General features: G+C 52.7%; 1 protein-coding gene across 3 annotated transcripts in view; it reads right to left on the reverse strand.

Moving 5' to 3' along the window:
- Positions 1–1997: 1997 nt before the first annotated feature.
- AGT (angiotensinogen) overlaps positions 1998–13499 on the reverse strand; it is a 78064-nt gene continuing 66562 nt past the window's right edge. For 2 of the 3 annotated variants that reach the window (XM_065922347.1, XM_065922346.1), the window contains 4 exons: positions 7753–8609; positions 4523–4790; positions 3422–3566; positions 1998–2683 (listed from right to left, as the gene is read on the reverse strand). In XM_065922347.1, coding sequence (XP_065778419.1) covers positions 2495–2683; positions 3422–3566; positions 4523–4790; positions 7753–8609 — 1459 coding nt within the window. In that variant the 3' untranslated portion in view covers positions 1998–2494. Of the gene's footprint in view, positions 2684–3421; positions 3567–4522; positions 4791–7752; positions 8610–12896; positions 13008–13499 lie in introns of those variants that run through there. The other variant, XM_065922348.1, reaches the window with a different exon arrangement.

A 13499-nucleotide genomic window follows, 5' to 3' on the forward strand; every position in this document is an offset into this window, starting at 1 on the left:
GTGTTGAATAATCTACAACATGCTGCTATTGAGTGTCCTGACCCAAATTTCCTTTTGTCGGTATAAAAGAGCTCTGCAACAAGGACAGAGAGTCCATTAGTCTGCCAGTTGCTTTCTGAAATAAAGTCAAAAACACCAACATTCCTCTTCCTCCTGCTGCCGTGGTAGTGCTGTTCCAGGTCTATGCAGACAACTTCAGAACCACAGTTATGACTCAGGATAACTTGTCCGGCTGGGTCCCCTCACCCAGCACAAAGCTGGACTTTCAGTGGGCCCCTCACAAATATATATCAAATGAAGAAATGCATTTCCTGGGAGGATATTTTTTGGCAAGCAGCTCTGAATCCAGTTATCATATATTTTGAAAATAACCATTTTTTGCCTTAAGTTGTCTGAGAAATTACAGAAGACACTACAAAGGTTATGTTTCTGGTTTGAACATGTGTCCCCTTGAGATCCTAAATCCAAGTGGTGGGTCCTGACTGGCTGTGGCCACATTCCCTTCTAGAAGCCTGTGTTTGGAAAGGAGCTTTTGAGCATCACTTAAAGCAGTGCTCCCTAAACTCTAGTGTGATCCCTGGGCCTCCCGTAAAGATACACATCCTGACTCAGGAGGTCTGGGTAAGGCCTGAGCGCCTGCATTTCTCACAGGCTCCCAGGGCAGTGCTCCCACGAGGCTCTGCGGGCGGGTCCTGTCCTTGCCTTTCGAGCTTCTTGGGGCTATGCTCATAATTTGCACGGTGGCCCTGAGTCACATATCCTTTCTCCTCTTCCAATCTCTTTGTTCCTCCCTCTCACAAGGATGGTTGTGGCTGCACTGAGGGCTCCCCAACATTCCAGGAGCACCTCATCTCAAGACCTTCAATCACATCTGCAAAGCCCCCCTTTGCCGTCTAAGATCATGTTCATGGATGTTAGGGACTGGGACCTGGGTGTCTTTGCGTGCCACTATTCAGCTTGCCACAGTTGTCCACAGGTAGGCATCCCAATCCCTGCTGCAATTCTGTGGAACAGGACTTCTAGACAGGGTGGGGGTCATGAACTCTGTATGGACTAAGGTCCATTGATGTAATGGTGGTTATTCATTTATTCACTCAAGTGTTCGGTTTCCTATTTTACAAGTAAGGATGGGGAGGCCCAGAGAGGTGAAATAACTGGATCTGGGTTAGTAAGTGTTGGAGCTGGACTTCCTGCCAGCCTGCTGTCTCTAGACCCTTTGCTCCTAAGCAATTCCATGCTGCCTTCTGTGCCCGGTGCTGCAGACTAGAAGCCTCTGGGCCCACAGAGGTGGGAAGGACAGCTATCTCCCCTGACGTCAAAACTAAGCAGAGGGTTTTCGACTGCAGAAGGGGCACTTGGGTGTGTACGGAGAGAGCCTGAGATGCTGGCCTTGGTCCAGATGCAGACCCTGCCTCCATCCTCACAACTCCCTCTGGATGAGCCAGGGCAGACTGGGCAGCTCCTACAAGCAGACCACAGATACCACCCGTTTCCACACCTCAAGCTTCCCAGCTCCCCTGTCCTCCCTCCCCTGCTCCTTGACCCTTGTGATAGTGGCTACACTGCAAGCCTACTTAGTCCTCTGAGTATTCGGGGAAGGGAGGGAGAGAATGTGCTTTCTGTTCATTTCACAGTTAGGGAAAACAGCACGGGCCCACCTCCTTCCCAAGATTTAGAAGGTGGGGTCCGCACTGAGGGAGACATGTACCCATATTCATGGGTGAAGATTTCTTTCTCCGTCCTCTGATTCCAGGCACAGTGTCAACAGCACTCCAGGGGGTGTTCAGGAGGACGAGTGACAGCTATCCCCCGCCCAGTTTTGCCCAGCGGGGTCTGTGCAGCTGGTCACCACCACCCAGAACTTCTCCAGACAAGGCTGAGGACAGCCTGTGCCTTCCATGAAAGCCCCATGCAAACAGAGCTCAAGTACAGCCTGCTAGCTACCTCACACGTATTTGTCCTGCTGCTGCCAAGTGAAAGAACTTTTCTTTTTTGTTTATTGTTGCAAGACATTTATTAATAACACAGGGGTAATCAGCCAGGGATTACGGATTAACATACATTCAGACACGTGTTTTTTTCATAATGTGTTTTTCAGAAACCGCAAGTATCAGGGGAAGGAGAAACAGAAACCCAGAGAAAGGAAGGCATTGGGGGACCACTTGCAGGTCATCGTCACCGTCAATAAGCCAAAGGTAAGCCTGGGGCAATGAGAAAGGGGTGTTTTAATTTTAGTGCCCAGTTTTGTTCTCAGTGAAAAAGGAAACCATTTTTGGTTTCACAGTCAAGCTGATGTGTTCAAACTCTTATCAGGAGCAGTGGCCTGTGCAAAACATGGGCTCATGGCGCTGCATCCACCACCACCCCCCAAAGGCTGCTCATTGTACACAGTGCACGTTTCCTGAGTGGAACGGCTTCCCGCAGCTCCCGGTGGACTCCGTAGAAGAGAACGGGGATGTGTAACGACACCGGTGGTGACACACGGGTGGCGGCCTCACTCTGCACTCAGCGGGTTGGACACGCGGCCCAGGAAGTGTAGGGCAGCTGAGTTTCTCTCCAAGACAGCCAACAGGAACGGGCTGTTGAGGGTCACCTCCAAGGCCTCTGGCCCGGCCGGCTGTGGGACGGACTCTGGGGCCTGCTCTCCATCTGCTTTTAGTTCAAAAAGGACGCTGTTCAGCACCTGCAAAGCAGTGAGCCTGAGAGTCACTCCTGAAGGCCGGGCCCCAGGGGGACCGTTCTCCAGCCTGCCCACTCTCACTTGACCCAGCTCACGTGATGCTATGGCTCTTCTCCAAAGTGTCCCTCAAACTCGCCTATCTTCACCTTCCCCTGCTGTCCCGGGCAGATGGAGTCTTTGGCCCCTGGACCATGGCCTGCCAGGGCTTGCTTCCTCTCTCTGCTAACAGCACAGGGGGCTCCGAGGCCAGGACTGTGAGCCACCCCCCACTTCTCACCCTCCCAGCATTAAGGCTCTTCTCAGCTGTGGGATTGCATCACCCCTGTGCTCCTGGGACAGTTCGTCCACTGCTGTGTGCTTCCCTGAAGCCAGGAGCTGAGTGCCAGGGCCGGTGGCCAGCCTAAAGGCTCTGCTCTCCAGGCCCTAGTCCTGACCCTGCTGTAGGCTCTGGAGAGGCCCCAAGGCAAGGCCTGGCTGCCCAGAGCCACGAACACATGCAGGGGAGGGTTTTGCTGCTCTCCAGCTGTCCCTGGGAAGACCCGGAGAGCGCTGCTCACTTCTCCCCCACCCTGGGCCAACGGCCTCCTGGCCATGTGCTCACACCTCTCCATCCTAACTGCCTCTACCCAACCCCCCAGCCCACCCCCTCGGTGAAGCCTCCTCTGTGTCCCTCTTGCCCGTGCGTCCCCCTCCACGAACATATAGAACCCACGGCAGGCACGGATAGCACCCGCTCAGTACCTTTCCAACTCTAAGGTTGGCATCGCTGATTTTGCCCAGGTTTGCCTCGGCGCCCAGCAGGGTAGGCAGCTTGGCCTGGGCAAGCAGGTCCTGCAGGTCATAGGACGCTTTCAGTGTCAGCTGGGGCATGGTGAGGTGGATGGCCCTGGGGAGATGACGCATGGTTACCAAGGGTGTCTCATAGTGTGAGGCACTGGCGCATGCTGGCCTCACAGAAGACCTGGGAAGCATGTGCTCCTGAACGAGGAACTTTTGCCATGCTCACTCAGCTAGGTGTCTTGGGAAAATTTTCAGCGATAAATACACTGACAAGCTTTCATTTTCTTTGAAATACTATGAGAGGGAGGTACAAAATTCAACAGTGGAGCTCTCTGAGGGATTGATGTGAACAGTTGTCAGTTCTGCCTTCTGTTCCTTTTTTAGGTTGGCTGCATTGAAAGCGTGCTCAGTGGGTTATTCTAAAATGCTATCCTCTAAAATAATGTCATGTCTTACTACTTCCCAGAGCAGTGCTGAGCTCCCCGTGGGAGGGGGAGGGGAGGGGCAGGCACAAGGTCAGCCTCTGTGTGGGCGCATCACTTACATCAGCTCAGTTCACCTCCACACAGAAGCCCTGCCTGCCTTGGGTATTGATGTCATGTTGATAAACGCTTAAGCATTGTTCAGGTGATTGATTTTATGTGACGTGTCTATCACAATTGTTTTTTACACGACTTAAAAAGTGTTGACCTCAGGAGGCCCCCTGTGCCCTTAGTGCCTGTCTCAGAGCAGGGGGCCTATTGAATGCGGGCCTCCCAACCCTGCAGGTAAGTGTCTGCACAAGGGAAAGTGGCTTCCTCCTCCCCTACCTCTCCTGCACCCAGAGAGAGGAGATAAAAAGAGCTGAGTCCATGACTGCAGGGGGTGCTCGTGTGGGGGTGCTCAGGCCTCTACGCTCCTTTCCCACCCGCCCCCCTGCCTGCTGGGCGCCCAAGGCTCAGCTGACACCGCTCCCTTCCCCCCCACGCCCCCCCACTCCCTAGGCAGAATGGCCCCGCAGATCCCCACTCTCCGGGGTGGGAGGCAGCCCAAGAGGGTCCAAGCAGTTTCCTGGAGCCATACCGAGGAGAGAGATTCTTCATTCGGGTCAGGAAGTTGTGCTGGAAGGTGACGGCCTCCACCTTTCGCAGGTCAGGGGTGTGGTGCGGCTGGATGAGCAGCAGGTAGGTGTTGGCACTCAGGGGCACGCGGGTCACGGACAGGTTGTTCTGGCTGTCGCTCCAGTAGTGGAAGGTCCCGGTGCCAGAGAGCATGGGGACCGACACTGAGGTGGTGTTGTCCACCCAGAACTCCTTGAGCCCTGGCAGCAGGGAGAACCCCTTCATCTTTCCTGGGGACACAGCAGGAGACAGGAAGGGAAGAGTAAGGGAGAGGACGGGGCTCTGGCGGAGCAGAGGGGCAGGGCTGTCTCTAAAGCCTCCACCACCACCAAGCCTCCTTTCTGCCTCTCCCTCCTTCTGCCCCAGGCTACTCTGCCCTTTCCTGGCCCCACAACTTCACCAGCCCCAGGGCACCCGACAGCCTTCCTCCTGCAGAATCCACGAACTGCCAGTGTTGAAATGTAGAACACACCAGGCCCCAACCTGAGGCCCACAGAGGAAAATCCTACCCCACTGTTAACAGACCAGGCAAACTCAGGCCCAGAGCTGTCCTGGCCCCAAGCCTGGGCTCTGCCATGCTCACTTTAAAAAACAAAAACACTATTTTTTAGAGAAGTTTTAGATTCACAGCAAAATTAAGACGAAAGTGCAGATATTTCCCATATACCCCCTACTCCCCAGCAACACACAGCCTCCCCCAACACCAACTCCATTAGATGGTCCACTTGTTAACACTGATGAACATCATCATCACCCAGAGTCCATGGTTCACATTGAGTTCACTCTTGGACATTTTACAGGTTTAGACAAACACATAATGACGTATCCACCATTATGCTGTTGTACAGAATTGCTTCACATTTCTTAGTACCCCTCGCTGCTAGAGACCCAGGATGACCAGTGGATGTGAACTGTGCAAAACCTTTGTGCTGGGCCTTGAGGGGAGGGGCAAGCCCTCTGTCACCTCCCACCCCTGCCAGTGGGCTGTGGCCTTGGGGTTGTGGAGCTGAGCTGCCAGCCAACTCAGCTGTTGTTGAGCAAATTCTTGAAAGCACTGTGACTTGGGCTGTCTCCATAGCAGCAGCTGGGCACACAAGCATATCCCCTCCCTCTGCAGTCTTCCTAGCCCCGTGAAAGGCCCATTTTGTGGTTGTTCCTGGGAGCACAAGGTGAAGTTGAGATTGAGCCCATCACAGAGTGGCCCCTGGGCACCTGGCACTTGGAGGTCTGAGCAGAGGTGACTTAAATGAGTCAGGGCTCTGGTTCTCTGAGGAGTGGGAGTAGGGAGCTGGGGAAGGGAGCCCAGGTATTGTGAGACAGGAGTGGCAGGGTCCCCAGCCCCGCCTTGTCCTCTAGCCTGGGGTCCCTGTGTCTTCAGGCAAGTTCAGCTCCCAGGAGGGCTGCACAGAAGAAGCTGGCCCACAGGAATGACAGGAGGCTTGTTAGTTTATAGGGAAAAAAGAACTAAATATTTTTTCCTTTAACTGAAAGGAAAACAGGATGCTACCTCCAAAAAGATATGGGAGTCTGAAACGAGGGTAGCTGCGGCCTACTCTCGGCTCATCTCATCACACAGCATGCTGTCCTCATCCAGAGATTAAGGACATTTTGACAGGTTAGGACAACAGGTGTGGCCCTTTCCTGGTGCCAGTGGCTCACTCTAACTCTGCCTTTTGGGAAGCAGACCTTTCTCAATGAGCTCTCCTCCTGGACACCTGTTAGCGACTCTTGGCTCAGCCCAGGGGCCCCCTCGGTCCTACATGGGGTGCAGCCAGCCTCAGCTATGTGGCTCCTGACTGGACTCTGCTCCCAAGACCTCAGTGCTGGGATCTGTGTGATCCTGGGCTCTCACCTTCCTCTTGCTCCCGGGGGCGGCCTGCTGCCTCTTCTTGGCAGCTTTTCAGACTTCCAGGTTATTGTCAGAGTAAGAAAGCAACTATGTTCTGTTCAACCTTCCTCTGTCTCCACAGTTCTGCCTTCCAGCCAACGTCTTTGTCTCTCAGTTCTACTTGTTGCACATATTGATGGGACCTCACACACAGCTTCCCTGGCCCACCCATCCATTCACAGAGCCTCAGAGTCTTGTTCCTGGAACCGTTTGCTGAGCAATTGCATAACCTTCCAACCACTCTTCCTGCCTCCAGTCCCCATAGCACAGGCCAGGGACCTCTGAGCAGAATGCCTGGCGCCCAGCTCCCAGCCACCCACAGCTCCAACCTCCCATTAGCACATTCAGAGTCTCAAAATCTGGCCTTGACCCATCTCTCTGGCCTTGCCTAACACTGATCCCATTCTCTCACTCCGAGCTCAGGCCAAACAAAATCGCCCCTGTCCTGGTTCCTCGCCCTGACCTGTGCAGTCTTGCACCATTTCCCAGCCTTCCTTCTGTCCTCTCCCAGGCGACACCCCTCCCCGAGCACTCGGAGCCCCGGGCACCTGCACAAAGCACCTTGCCTTCAGCTCTGGGGCTGAGGCATTGGCCTGTGGGGTCCAGCTTTCTGGTTAACCACAGTCAGCAAGCTGAGTCGGGGCTTGTGTGGTCTCCCTATTCTCCCCTCTGAGACACCAGCTCAGAGTCTTGCAAGTGATACATCCCCAATCATTATTTCCAAATGAATGAACAACTTGTGTGTTAGGCATTATTTTGGTAATAATCTCCCAATATGAAAATGACCCCAGCAAACAAACTGGTTATTTTTGCATGAGACAGTGAACTTCTCAAGAACAAGATCCCTTGACCTCGACAGACAGGAACCCATCTCTTCTGTGTGTGGAGCTGGGCCACAAGATGTGTGTTTAGAAATCAGGACCCTGCTTGTGGTTGTGCCATCAGGAGCAGTCGTTTGTCTGAGTATTTTTTGTCACTGGTAAACAAAGGCAATCATACCTCTTCACCGCCTCTCAAGGGGGTCCAATGCTGAAAGTAAAAGGATTCAGCATAGCAGCTGCACATAGAAGGGTGGCAGATGGGGAGGCCAATGCTCAGATAATGCTCATCCAAGGAGCCCAGTGGGGCAGCCACTTGGTACTCTAAGGGTGGCCCCAGGTACTTGCTCATCTGCCCCCCTGCCCATCTCCAGGCATGGCCCTGCTCAGCTGAGCTGAGATGCTGGACAGTGAGTTCATACAGACAGAGAACCACCACCCTCCTGCACTGGCCAGGGGCAGAGCCCCACGGAGGGCTGGCCTTACCTTGGAAGTGGACGTAGGTGTTGAAGAGCAGGGTGCTATCTGGGCTGACCGCTGTCAGGGGTTTGCCCATATTCCACCCCGTCACTGCCTGCATGAACCTGTTGATCTTCTCAGCAGCGAGGTTTGGGTCCGTGGACAAGTCTAGTGAGCGTGGGAGAGTGATGGGGGTGAAGGAAGAGAGGCCCTGCACAAAGGGCTGCTTCAGGCGCAGGCCAGGGGCTGTGAACAGGCCAACCACCGTGGACAGGAGCAGCCTGGCCTGACTGCTGGCCCCACCCTGGGCGACCAGAAGGCCCTGGATGGTCTGCAGGGAGGACAGGACCTTGTGGCCATCCAGCCGGGAGGTGCAATCCTGATCCTCCCCAGGGACGCCCAAGAATGCCTGTAGTCTGCTGGCCGTGGGGTCTAAGGCCCCCACATAGAAAGAGGTCAGGGTGCTGAAGAGGGCCACTGGGGAGAACACAGCCCCACTGGTCACACCCCATGTCTCACTCAGTATCTTGTACATGTGGAAGCCCATGAAGTTGAGCAGCAGCCCCACCTCTGAGGCCCGCAGCCTATCTTCAGCCTCTAGCTTCTCAGTGGCTCGAACCAGCTGTTCCAACAGGGCCTCTTCGTCCACTGGGGATGACTTGGACTGAATGGGTACAGGTGTGAAAGTCGGGTCTGGAGGTGTCTCCACGTTGGGTTTCTCCAGCTGGTCACAGTTGCTCTTGCTGTAGACGAGGAGGTGGAAGGGGTGTACATACACCCGGTCGCCAGCAGCCAGGCCAGCCCAGGCCAAGAGGCAAAGGACGGCAGTCCCTAGGCTCAGGCCAGCAGGAGCCATCTCTGACCGGGCACTTGCTTCTGCTATCCTGAAATATTTTGTGAAGAGTTAAAAGGGATTATTACCTGTCTTCCAGCAATATTCCCTGCAACCAGTCAGCACATGAGACATCCATCCATGTCTCATAAATTTCAAAGAGAAGTGGCTCAAAGCTCTGTGAAAGACATCTACAGGTATGCTCCAGTTGCAAGTACACTATCGTGGGCTGAGCTGTGCTTTTGTGAGGCTTTATTCTGGGGTAGGGTTTGGGTTTTATTTTGTTTAAATTTTAAAGTGGTAAGGATGTCTAAATATTAAGACATTTGTAGATTTTAAAAATATGAAATGGGGTTATTCTTAATTAAACACATGATTTCACAAAATATTGCAGGTGTTTTTTGTCAATAATACGTAAGCAGCTGATACCATTTTTACCTTTGTTAATTAGTGGTATGATGCTTCAGTCATGTTTAACAAGAGTAATATGGAAGCATCTTAATTTATTTTTAAAGGAACACTTTGAGTAAAAACAAAGTATCATGATAGTTGTTATGCAAAAATTTAAAAATTCATATGTCAAAGTTGATGGAAGAAATTTTTACATACTGAAGTATGGGGAAGTCATTCTGGTTTATCCAAAATGGAGCTGGGTGGCCATTGTGATGTTATTTCAGACATGTTCATATATCACTGAGAACTTGAATTTTCTGAACTATATCAGACTCAAGACCATAGTCGTAGCTGCCAGCTGCAACCTTCTGGTCTCCAGGTCTCCCCTTGTAACTATACAACCATTTTGAACCCGAACCAATCCTTGCTTAACAAACACCCTTACTTCTTGCCAGTTCCAGTCCTAATTCTTGACAAATAACTTACGTAATTTTGCAGTTTTTGCCTTCATAAGCCTCCTCTATTTTGTTGTCTGGTGGAACACAACTCAAGTGCTTCCTGAATCTGTGTCTCTCTGCGGTAGGCCTCAGTTTGGCTCAAATAGAACAGTTGTCAATTCTTATTATAGATTCTTTATTGATTATTTTTGTTAGCAAAGTCCTGACCCCTAGTGCCTCAAAATGTGACTGTATTTGGAGACAGTCTTTAAAGAGGTAATTTAGGTTAAACGAGGCCTTTAGGATGGGCATTAATCCAGTCTGACCGGTGTCCTTATAAGAAGAGGAGATCAGGACACAGAGGGAGAACCGCATGAAAATATAAGGAGAAGATGGCCAGGAGACCACCGGCAAGTCAAGGAAAGAAGCCTCAGAAGAAACCAACCCTGTCAACACCTTGTTCTTGAACTTCCAGCCTCCAGAATCATGAGAATACAGATTTCTTCTGTGTAAGACTCCAGTCTGTGGCTCTGTGGTGGCAGCCCATAACAGCAATAGGCCCACCTGTTCAAGGCTATAAATTTTCCCCAAAGGACAAAATGTGGGGCAGCAGGGGTCTTTGTGGGGCTCTAAGCCCTAGGGTAGGTGGTAAACCATTTTGGAATACAAGACCAACTCACACAGAGGTTTCTCCTCTGTTATAAATTAGCCTGACAAGAAAAGAATCCAGCTGTGTGGGGAATGTTCCCTTATTTCCCCAGTTAAGGTGTATAATTTAGAATGGAGATCTCATATTGTTTGGCCAGAGACGGTTCACAAAGCTCTTTCCCATAGATTATCCAGTCTAATGTGTCACGTAAGCTAAGATTGTTTCACTTTGCAGACACAGAAAGGGGAGTTCTGAGATACAGAGACACATCCCCAAGCTCATTTTACAGCAAGGATGTAACAGAGATCTGATTCCAACCTACTTTACTCTTGGAGGTTATTCTCCACCCCAGTGCTCACAGGACTCACCCAGAAAGCCTGAGAAACTATGACAATCTGAGTCTCACCTCCAGAGATGCTAATTAAGTGACACTGGGAAGGGTCTGAGAAAGGGTTTTTAGTCTCCCAGTGGTCCTAACATGCAGCTGGAATAAAGCACCATAGACTCAACCTGGGGAAGCCCGGACATCCCTGCCTGTCTCAACCCCCACACTAGCTCGCACCCGCCCTGCAGAGTAGATCCCTGCAGGGCTCCAGGTCATCTGTGCCCAAGCCCATTCATCAACAACCAGATTTCACTGGTCTGTGCCCAGTTCTTCCAGGAGGCGCCGAGGTGCATCAACAAGATAGAACCTCTCCCTGCCTCACCCGGGGCAGGTGGGACCTCTGCCTCACCCTCACTTCTAGCCAAGAGAACGGGCATGGGCTGAGCTCCTGGGTCGGCTCTGCTGGCTTTTTCCACGATGGTTCTCACTGAGAGAATGAATATTCCCTTTATGGGTTCATTCAGTTCTAGCAGTTTTTATATGACACCTCCTTCATTTTGAGGGAAGGGCAATGCTGTACCACCAGGTAACTGCTCAGCCTTCCCATTTCCCTCCTCACTCTCCCCTGCCCTCCCAGAGCTGGCCTGGGCCTCCTTGGAGCTATGGTACATCACCACCAATTCCAGGTCGCCTCGAAGCCTAGCTGGTTCCTACACCCCCATGCATGCCCGGTCAGGTGCAGTGACTGCAGCTGCTTGGGGAGGGCATCTGGCTGACACGCGTTGTCTACTCACTCTGCTCTAAGTGTCAAATTGCCAGGGGAACACTGACCTCTGATTTAACCCCCACCTACTCTTCTTCCAAGCTGTTTGACTCAACCCACTGTTCCCACAAAGAGTTACACAACATGGAAAAAAAGGACAGAAACTTCTCTCTTTATAGGCCTCCCTGTCAGGCATGCCTAAGTTGCCCATTGACACCTCTCCAAGGGAAACTGGCGGGGCCTGAGTGTGGAGAATTCTTCAGGAACCGGCCTCAGGGTCCTGGGCTGGGGCCGTGCAGGTAATCGCAGCCGCCTCCCAGCTTCTTTCAGGCACAGGCACCATTTTGGGTGATTTACCAGGTAGAACAGAGGCTGTTGTTTGCTCTCAGCTGTGGTCTGTCCCTTTGGCCTTGGTGCTAAGTCAGCACACAGCTTCCCAGCCCGACAGCCACACCTTGGGTTTTCTCTTCCACCTACCTACACCTGGCCTCCCCCTTCACCAGCCTCTCCTTCAAGCCTTCTTACATCTCAGGGTTTGTGCTTAAGGATAATGAGGATGGTAGCAAACACAAATGTATGGCTGATCGTGGTTTCAGTGACTTCAGGGGTCAAGTCTGAACCCTCACAGCAGCCCTACCTTCCTGTCTAGGCCTCCCCACCACTGATTTCGCACTTCGACTGGCCCTCCACGCCTGGCACTCTGAACTCACTCCTCCTGCCCTCCTTCTCTCTCCCTGTGGCACTAGTCACCTGAAACACTCTGATCACCGAGTTATACATGTGTTTCTTATGTTTAGCATTTATCGCCTGTCTCCTTCCACATGAATGCAAATCCCGTAAGACTGAGGTTCTTGCTCTGTTTTGCTTACTGATGTGTCCCACATTCCTAAAAATACAATAAGTGGTGGCTAAATGATGCTGTCCTGCAGATGAAGAGAGAGGTTCAAAGACTTGCCCAAGATCACACAGCTGGTAAGAGACAGATCTAGTATTCGAACCCAGAGCCCCTGACTCCATACTCCGTACACTTAAGCTCTGATCTATACTACTTTTGAACAAAAATCACAAGACTGTGTCTTTTTAGTTTATTCTGAAGTTTAGAAAGCACTGTCAGGTTGTATTAGCACTCTTATTTTATAGCATAATTCCTGAGAAAGGGAGACCTGTTATTGCTGTTGGTTCCATTTTATAGACAAGCAAACCAAGGCTCAGGAGACAGAGTGATGAGCTTGACTGCTCAGACCTGGGCCTTGAACCCAGGACCAGAGCCAGCACTGCCTCAAAAGAGCGGCAGGAAAGTAGACCACTGCTCCCCTGATCCCTGTGGGGACGCAGCCCCAGGCTCACTGAGCCTGCCCTTCTCCCCAGCTCCACTGCCTGCACAAGCCTTGCTCAACCTCTGGCTGGAGAAGGACCCAGCGGACTCCTCCTGCGCCGGCCCCCTAAGACCCAGTCCTGCTCAGAGAGAGCGGAGGACCCAGCCAGCCTGCCTGCTGCTGAAGGGAGCAGTTCCCCCGGTGAGACCATGATATGCTCAGGGGAGGGACAGCCCATGCCTAGGGGAGAGGCACCCTCCGAGTCTGCAGTGGTAATGTCGCCAGCAGCCCAGGTCACCGCTGTCCCCTGGTTCCTGGGTGCAATTTAGCCACAGGCTCCCAGCAGCTCTCCCCCACACCTGTCCGCCAGAGCGCCCAGCTTTCTCCTGCCAGCAAACAAGGCAGCCGCACGAAGAGAGCTGGGGAGGGGTGTATGTGGAGAGGGCCCCCACTCACCTTCCGCTCTCGTCCCCAAGACAGGGTGGCCTCTTCCCCTGGCTGGGCCACCGAGGCCCTATTTATGTCTGAGGGGTGGGGATGGAGCGGTTCCCAGACCGTCCTGTGCTCAGGCCGGGGGGAGGGTGTTTACATGACTTGGCCAGGCCGTGGGGGTGGGGGCCCCAGCAGCCTCCCAGCTAGAGGGACAAATGCCAGGCCAGTCGACTCTTAGGATGGGCCTCCTTCCAGGAATCCAGGGTGATCGATGCACTGTTGCTGCTGACAGTGAACTGGTGCACAGTCAAGTTACACATTTACTGAAGTCTGCTCGAGTTGGGGCTGCTGTTTCGGGACACGGGAGCTTCCCATGTGGGTTGAGATGTGTCTCTGCCCCCGGGTGTGATGGCCTGAGGTCAGCCACCCAAGCCTTGAGACTGAGCCCCCTTGGGGTGTGCTTCTGAGAGGCCTCAAGGACATGTGGGCTCATGGGCCCAGCAGGAAGGGGAAAGCCCTACTCAGGTAGCCTAGGGGTCACCTGAGCCGATGGCCTTGAGTGGTTCGGCAGTTGTCCAAATAGCCATTGGGTACCCCCTCCATGTAGAGGCCTTTGATGGAGATGGG

This window comes from Muntiacus reevesi, chromosome 2, assembly GCF_963930625.1.
Source record: "Muntiacus reevesi chromosome 2, mMunRee1.1, whole genome shotgun sequence".
NCBI lineage: Eukaryota > Metazoa > Chordata > Mammalia > Artiodactyla > Cervidae > Muntiacus > Muntiacus reevesi.